The 8,653-nt window shown below is 54.3% G+C and overlaps 1 protein-coding gene across 1 annotated transcript in view; it reads right to left on the bottom strand.

The window, feature by feature from the left end:
- Positions 1 to 8,653, bottom strand: part of WNT7A (Wnt family member 7A) — a 68,541-nt gene that overhangs the window by 56,123 nt on the left and 3,765 nt on the right. The window contains exon 2 of the mRNA XM_007449154.1: positions 6,921 to 7,147. Coding sequence (XP_007449216.1) covers positions 6,921 to 7,147 — 227 coding nt within the window. The remainder of the gene's footprint in view (positions 1 to 6,920; positions 7,148 to 8,653) is intronic.

Raw genomic sequence — 8,653 nt, 5'->3', positions numbered from 1 at the left:
GCGGGGGGGGGGGGGGTGGTCTACACCAGTACCCGGGGGTGCACCACATCCACTGAGCCCTTCTGGCTGGACAGACACAAGAATAACATAGCTGTGATTTATGGAGCACGTCCTGAGTGCCTCGTGGGGTGTAAGTAATCTCAGCTGCCCACACCTGCAAGATGGGTAAATTATCATTGCCGTTTGGTCCTGGTCCACAGCCAGGCAATGGGGAAGCTGGGAAGAGAAGCGGCAGGTAACTGCAGGGCTGAACTGTTATTCTGGGTGGCACAAATGAGCAAAGAAATAGAGAATGTGCCCTGGAGTAGTAAGTGATGAGGAGAGAAACATGGAAGGTGAGGGGTAGCTGGAGAATGGATGGTCTACACTATACAGGCGGTCCTGGTGAGGGGCTGCCATGTGAGCTGAGGGTGGAAGGACAGGAGAGCACCCAGGCAGAGAGACCAGCTGGGCCGAAGGCCCTGAGGTGGGAAGGACGTAGTCACGTGTGAGGGTGGGAAGAACGTAGCAGAGCTGGGGCGGAGAGGGGGGCGGGATGCAGGCCACGGAGGTCAACAGAGCACCAGGGGACCTGTTGGCATTTTCTTCTCAGAGCTAGAGGAAGGGTTTTACACAGGGAGACACTGTGGTCACAGCGACCGTGGGGAGACTCTTTGCTGGGTGCCAGGTGGTTGGCGGGGGTGGGTACTTTAGGGGGCTGGTGGAGTTGGGTGACAGCTCTCTGAAGATGGAGGTTTGAACCAGGAGGTGATGGGGGAGGTGATGAGAAGTGGACAGACTGGCGGATACACTTCGTAGAATCAAAATGATGAGCTCAGGTTAGAAATGGGACCAATAGCTTCTCCCCTTTCTACTCCATAGCTCCCTATCCTGCTGCACCAGGAATAAAATCCGGAGCATCCCCAGGTCCTTGAGTTCCTCTTCACAGGAGACAGGCACGTGGGCCTCCTGGAAGGGTGAAGGGACATCCTCTTGGGGCCCTAACCCACCAGGCGCTAGGGTCTTACGTCCTGTGAATGCTCCTGCCACCTGACAAGGTGGGCTGCGTGACTCGAACGTCAGTGCTCGTGTGGCTGCCTCGGGGCCCACCAACAAAACGAGGTTGTCCAACACACGGCAGCCTCAAGAATCTCACGTCTGGCAGGACCACACAAACAAGAACCCCTCCAGCAGCAGGGAACTCGCCGGCCATCTCAGTCTTGCCACAGAAAACCCACGTGACTTGGTCAGCCTCCACGTGGCTCTGAGCTGAGCTGTAGGTGGACATGCCTCCTTTCGGGGATGGAGAAGACCCATGAGGTGATGGACCCAGAGGAAGGGCTGCCTCTGCTCCTGGCCCTCACCCACCGATCCTCCACGAAAAGATGAAAGACAGGGGTGTGAAGCCCCATGGGACCCACCCTCCCTGGGGTCCTGCCTGATGCAGCCCTCACTCTACTGTGACACGACCACACACAACCGGATGGAAAAAAAGGCAACAAGCACGAATAGGCAACTCAGAGAAGAGTCAACCTGCATGGCCGGTAAACACAGGAAGGGATTTCAACCACACGACTTCTCAGGGAAATGTAAATCAAGAGGACAGTGACAAAGCATTTTACACCCATCCCCCAGGCAAATGAAGACGTCTGGGTAATCCCGTGTGTGATCGAGGCCGAAGGTCAACACTGCCGGCTGGGGGAGTGGCACGTGGCACGGTCACTGCAGAAATCAGGTCCATCCTCATACCCTGTGACCAGCAATTCCATTCCTCAGCATACACCCCAGAGAAACACACACGTGGGCCCCGGGAGACGCGCACAGGGAGGCCCGCGGTGGCACTGTGACAGCAGGTGCTCAGAGACAACCCAGATGCCCCTCAACCAAGGCATGGGTGCACAGATGGGGTCTATTCACCACAGCTGAAATGAATCAACAACAGCTAAGAAGAACAACACAGACAAGCTTTGTTAATACTGAGGGGAAAGAAGTAAATTCCAAAAGACTGCCTATAGTGTGATGCCTTTCCTCTGTAAAATTAAACACAACTCAAACTAGATAATGTACTTCTGGGGAATATATCAGTAGCATAAATTAGACATCAAGATTCAGGATAGAGAAAGTGTGACTTGGGAGGCGGGAGCAGGAGTTGCCTGAGGGATGTTCACAGGGGTGCAAGCTACCGGTCCTTATTCTAATTGTCATGCTGGTGGTGGATTCAAGGGGGAGTTCATTGTTTTATTTAAGAAAAGGAAAAACCTGGAGTGGGGTGAACGCCTTCTTGGGTCCCTGAGGGCCAAACTGAGCCTGGTTAGCAGTTGATAAACTTGTCGTGGGGTCACATAAGCCCTGGCATTTAAGACCCTCGAGAGCCGGCCTGTCACCTCACCTGAGGCTGCAGACCCCCGCTCGCCATCCCCTTAGCAATCACACGTCGTCTTTGTCCTGATGTTCCCTCTGCCTGGGATCCCATTCACTGACCCGTGAAATTCTTCCCACCCTTCAAGACCCAGACCAAGGCCATCTCCACTGGTCCAACCTGCTCTTTGCACCTGGGAATCTCACCTCCGAGCACCCACCACACCCCATATGCTTTTCCCTAAAGTGCAGACCGTGCTGCTCTCCGGCTGCTTGTTATGGGCTGAATTGTGTCCCTCCCCAGAATTCATATGCCCAGCCCTAACCCTCAGTACCTCAGAATGTGTCTGTCTCTGGAGGTATGACCTTTAAAGAGGTGATTAAGTTAAAATGAGGCCATTCGGGCGAGCCCTCTTCCAACCTGACTGGTGTCGTTAGAAGAGGAGATTAGGACACACAGAGACATCAGGGCACGTGCACAGAGGAAAGACCAAATGAAGACACAGGAGGAAGGCGACCCTCTACACACCAAGCATAGGGGCCTCAGAAGAAGCCAACCCTGCCAGCACCTTGATCTTGGACTTCAGCCCCCAGGACTGTGTGTGGAAGTCGCCCCGCCTGCGGTCGGTCCTCATTCCAGCCGCCCAAGCTGCCTGAAAGCCCCACAAATAGTCCCCCTCCCTGGGAGATGGTGCAGGTGTGGCTCCCAGGCCTGGACAACAACAGCCCTATTGTCAGTGGTCCCTGTGATGGTTTGGGATGGACACACGCCCAGAAGTCAGGCCCCAGATCCAATCAGAGTGAGCTCCAGGGCTCTTGCAGGCGCTGCCGCAGAAAGGTCAGGCTCTTTCCTGCAGGACCTGAGCCTGGAGGTTGACCCGCCCGACAGACACCTTTCTGCCCCAGAGGAAGCTGATGCCAGCTCACGTCCCAGGGCTCCCCAAGTCGGCACCCCGACCTTCAGTTCCCGAGGATGCACAATTCTCCTTCCCGCCTGAGGCAGCTTGAATTGGGTTTCGGTTTCCAGCATCCACGAGGGCCTTGCCTGGTCCTGCCCTGGGGCCCTCTCCTCAGATCTAAGCAATAAAATCCAGAACACTCAGGAGGGGAGACAGAAACATAGGCAGATCGGGGACTGGACTGGGCATGAGGAGGTGGAGAAGGGTGAGCCTTTGGGTCTCAGCACGGGATGCAGAACCCATGAAGGGCTGCTGCCCCCCGCAATGTCAATGCCCTCCTTCCTGCTCCATCACAGACCCTTAGCTTATCTCATAGCTGCTTGGAATTTTTGGGGAAAAAAAGACTACATTTCCCAGCTTCCCTTGCAGCTGTGTCATGTGACTAGGTCCTGGCCAATGGGAAATAGGCAGAAGTGTGGGGTGGAGCTTCTGGGAAGTCTCTGCAAAGGCCAGTGAAGTGTCCTGCGTCCAGAGTGTGGAATTGATGGCCAGAGTGCCCAAAGACTACACTCCTGATCCCTCACCCCTACAAGGCAGCCCCAGTTGGCTGGTCATTCCCAGAAAGAGGCAATCCCATGAGGGCAGAGCAGTGTTGAAGAGCCTGGAAAGCGTAAATCTGAGGCTTGCTTCTTGCCGTCCTGGAGCAGGATGCCTGTTTACACACGAGGAAACCAAGGCTCAGAGGGGAAGTGACTCCTCAGACTCGCAGGGGTCTCATCTTGACCTCCCCTTCCCCTGCTCCCACTGCCACCACCTGAGAAGCCCAGACCAGGGTAACCCCTTCCTAACCAGCCTCCAGACTGTCAGTCTCTCTCTATCCTGGCAGCTCACGGTCAAAGCGGGTCTCCACTGCTGCCACTTCACCACCTCCTGCCTGGAAGACTGGACCAGACTCCTCACTCCCACACTTGCCCCTCCACTCACCGGAGGAAAATCCAAACCCCAGACTTGGCCTGACAGGTGCCACAATGTCTGCCTCCTGGCTCCTTCTCTGACCTCTGAGTCTCTCTGTACTCCAGCCACGCCGGCCTCCATGCTGTTTGTCAAACCACCAAGCACATTCCTGCCTCAGGGCCTTTGCACCTGCCGTCCCCTTTGTCTTCCCCCAGACACCTCCCTCACAAATCCAGAGGCCTTCCCTGACCACAGAGGCTGAAAGGGCAGCATCCAGCCACAGAGAGCACTCAAGAAATTTTTGGTGAACGCGTGAGTGAGTGAATGAATGAATTCTGTACCCACTCTTTAATGACTCTTCCAGAATTCCCATTAGATTGAATCATATAATGTTGTTATTTTTGTGGGCCTAAAACCACTGACTTGTGGCAATTTCATATACTGCAACCTTACTTTGGCAGTCATGCCCCTGCTCAAAGTTCTCCGTTATCTCCTACCACCTAGAAATCGAAACTGCGAGCCCTGACCCCACACACCTCCAGGCTCTGGCTCCCACTCCCTTCCAGGTCCCGCAGGCCTGCTGTCTAGCATCGCAATCCCAGGGGTTTTCTTGGCGCCTCTGTTTGCTTAAATCCCCTGAGGCCATCCTACCCAAGTCCTCCTCTCAAAGAATGCTCCTTGCCCCAGGCCTCTGCTCCTGCTCAGTGTATACTGGTATTATAAACTGGTGGGGGCTTCCCTGTGGGCGCAGTGGTTAAGAATTCACCTGCCAATGCAGGGGACACGGGTTCGAGCCCTGGTCTGGGAAGATCCCACATGCCGTGGAGCAGCTAAGCCCGAGCGCCACAACTACTGAGCCTGCACTCTAGAGCCCGCAAGCCACAACTACTGAGCCCACGAGCCACAACTACTGAAGTTCGCGTGCCTAGAGCCCACGCTCTGCAACAAGAGAAGCCACAACGGGAAGCCCACGCACTAAAATGACAAGTAGCCCCCACTCGCCGCAACTAGAGAAAGACCACGCACAGCAACAAAGACCCAACGCAGCCAAAAATAAATAAATTAATTAAAAATTTTTTTTTAATTTAATAAATAAATAAATAAACTGGTGGTGCATACTGGCGGTATTCCCCTGCCTCCGCCTGCAACGGATCCCTCAATCCTACAACTCTGGGCAGCTGGGGGCTTCTGGACAGCAGGGACTCCTTCATCCCAGGGCTCCCTGCACTGGAGCCCTCCTGTTGTACCCTGGCAGGCATTACTACAATGCCACCAACGGGCTAGCTACTCCAAGACTGCGAGTGATACTGGGATCAGCCCAGTCCTAGGAGACCCTGCCACTCACTTTTTGCTGACCTTGGGCAAGTCCCCCTGAGCCTCAGTTTCCCCATATGTAACATCTCATATGTCAACAAAGACACAGCTCAAAATAATGCCAGAGCCCAGGCCTGGGTCCCAGAAACAGGGGGCATGGGTGTGAGCAGGAGAAGGCAGGAAAACCATAGCGACCACAAGGGAAGGTGCGCAGGATGGTGGGAGATGATACCAGGCAGAAGGAATGCGTGGAGCCGAGGCCCCCAAGCAGGACCCAAACAGTGCCGTGTGCTTGGGAAACAGCATGAGGCTGGGTGGGCAAGGGGGACAGGAAGATGGGAGCGGATGAGGACAGAGGGCAGTGGTGGACCAGTGAGAAGTTGGGATTTCATTCTGAGGCCAGGGGGAGCCTCCCAAGGAGGTTAAGCAGGGAAATGACAGGATCTGATTTCCACTTACAAAGGACAACCCGGCCCGCAGGAGGGTTTGCAGGATGGCTGGAGGCTGGGAGGTGCCACCTGTGTGACCCGAGCGGGAGCGAGTGAGGGCATGGAGCAGTGGCCAGACTTGGGGTGGATCTTTTCAACATGAACTGGATTTGCTGATGTCGGGGCTGAAGGAGACAGAGAACCCAGGGGTTCCCTGTGAGCAGGCAAGCAGGCTGGGTGAACCACTGCAGCCGAGGGACCTGAGGCTGACCCGACTTTCAGGGAAGTTCACTGCTCGATTCAGCAGTGAGGCTGCAGGGTTCCCGGACCCCCAGTCCAGACGCACACAAGCAAGAAGACATACAACATGGCCTTCCCCACATCGACCGGGGCCTCCTGGCAACCAACATTGTTCCCGTGCCCTTTCCACCAGGCTTTTACACCATTCCCATAAAACAGGGGTTGGAAATTCAAATGCCCACAGGGGCCAGGCAAGTCATATAAGGGGATTGGGTGGCAATGCAGAAGGGTGGGGACTGTGGCAGTGAATGGGCTGCCCAGGCTCCACCTAAAGAGTGCTGTGTTCTCAGCTGCAGCCCATTAGTAACTAAGTGGGCACAGGTGTAAGCTATCCGTAGATCTGCCAATTTTTCAAAAGAAGCCAGAAGTCCATATTTTTAGGTGAAACAGATAGTTTTTAAATTTGGGCTTCAATTTAAAAAACAGTATCAGTGCTGCATCAGCCAGTTAGCATTTGGGCCACTGGCTGCTGGTTTGCAACTCTACTGGGAACTCTACTGGTGGTGGATTCCAATCGGAGAGCTGACCCTCATCAGCAGACCTAAATTCAAGTTGTGGCACCTGCAGGATCCCTTATCTAGGGCGGTCCAGCCTGCAGCAGAGAACGGGGTCCCAGAGCACTCCCGAGGCATTTTGGTCTCCCCATAGTTTATAAGACCCCGCTTGGGGTGTCTGGGTGAGCACATACCCACTTTGAGCTCCTTTCCGAAGACGGTGCGCTCCCCCAGCGCCGAGCAGTTCCAGCGGCCATTGCGGAACTGAAACTGACACTCGTCCAGGCCCATTTGCGAGCCTTCTCCTATGACGATGATGGCGTCGGGCCGGCTCTGGCAGATCGCCCGCTGTCTGGGAGCCAGGCCTGGGATCTTGTTACAGATGATGCTCGCGCCCAGAGCTACCACCGAGGAGAAGCCACTGGAGCAGGGGACACAGAGAGACGGAGCATTAGGCCAGCAAGGTGGGGGCACACCTACAGGCCCTCCCTAGGCGTCCAGCCCTGCCCTCCCCCTGCTACTGCTCCCAGCACGGGTCTCTCAACTGTTTTGATACTGCACCCCCAGCCCATGTTCACTCATTTATAATTCCCATCGGTACTTGTACCATGTGTATATTCAATATTAGCGAGGCTTAATTTCTTTCTTAGACACAAAGAAAGATGATGCATGTCACAAACATACTGTCAAATGAACTAAGCCAGTTGCCTTTGCATCTATGGGAGAATTCAATTGAGATGAAGTTTAAAATCATGCAATTGGTCCGGTTCCAACTCGAGGCCTTGCCCGCTGGTACGTGGAACAGCGAGATACTCCAGGTTGAGTAAGTATGTAAAGTGTCCTCTTCATTTTTGGAAGAAAAGACAAAAAGACCCTCAAGATAAAATCATGCAATTGGAACTGCACTGTTTAGGGGTCATCTCTGTGTGGTAAAACTGCAAAGGTAACCACCAAGTTGCACATAGCGTTTGCCTCTGAAAGGGGGATGAGTGCACAGATGTTGCTTAAAGAACAAAAACTGTTCAGACATGTTATATACGGACAACATAATGTATGTATGTATATGTTTTATTTTTTAAAAACCTTTAAAAAGCAACTGTGAATAAAAGTTGTAGTATTTCCTTCCTGCATGCCAGTGGAATATGTGTATCCCACTCCAGGCATAACTGGCCTAGAGGACGCTTATGACTATCGCAGTGAGGTTCCTGTCTTCCCAACTCATTCACAGGTACGTACTAGGCACCTATGAGGGCACCAGGCTCCCAGGCACCATGCTGGGAGGCAGGCAAGGCCCTAACTTCGAGGGGCTATGGAGGGAGACCATGCAAATGTCTCAGACGAACACAACACAACATTCAGTGACATGCACTACAAAGAAGATAAATGAAGATGCTGTGATAACAAGTAGTGGTGGGTCTGGGAGGGAAGGGAGAGCGGCCGCTTTAGCATGAGTGGTCAAGGAGGGCCTCCCCGAGGAGGTAACAGTGCAGCAGAGACCTGAATGGTCAGGAACCAGCCATGGGAAGGTCTGGGGAAGAGTATTCTGGGCAGAGGGAACAGAAGATGCAAAGTCCTGGGAAGGGAACAAGCTTGGGATCGCCAAGGAACAGAAAGAACCCACAGAACCCAATGCAGAACCAGGGCTCGGTGCGGGGGGTCTGGGGAGAGGAGACGGCTCAGGGCTGATCTATCTCGGTACATCAAGAAGCACTGAAGGGCTGGAAGCAGGTTACTGACAGGATCCCATGCCTCCAGCCCCAGGGGGGAGAGGACTGCAGGGCTCCAGAACAAGAGCAGGGAGAGTGGGCAGGCCAGAGGTGGCTTGGCCTGGGTGGCCGTAGTGGGGGTGGCTGCAGATGGAGGTGACCCAGCTCGCTGATGGATGAGGTGGAGCTGATGGGAGGGCTGGGGAAGGGTACAAGGGAAA

This window comes from Lipotes vexillifer, unplaced genomic scaffold, assembly GCF_000442215.2.
Source record: "Lipotes vexillifer unplaced genomic scaffold, Lipotes_vexillifer_v1.1 scaffold2162, whole genome shotgun sequence".
Classification (NCBI taxonomy): domain Eukaryota; kingdom Metazoa; phylum Chordata; class Mammalia; order Artiodactyla; family Lipotidae; genus Lipotes; species Lipotes vexillifer.
Note: the sequence above shows the minus strand (reverse complement) of the source record. Positions and strands in the feature narration are given on the sequence as shown.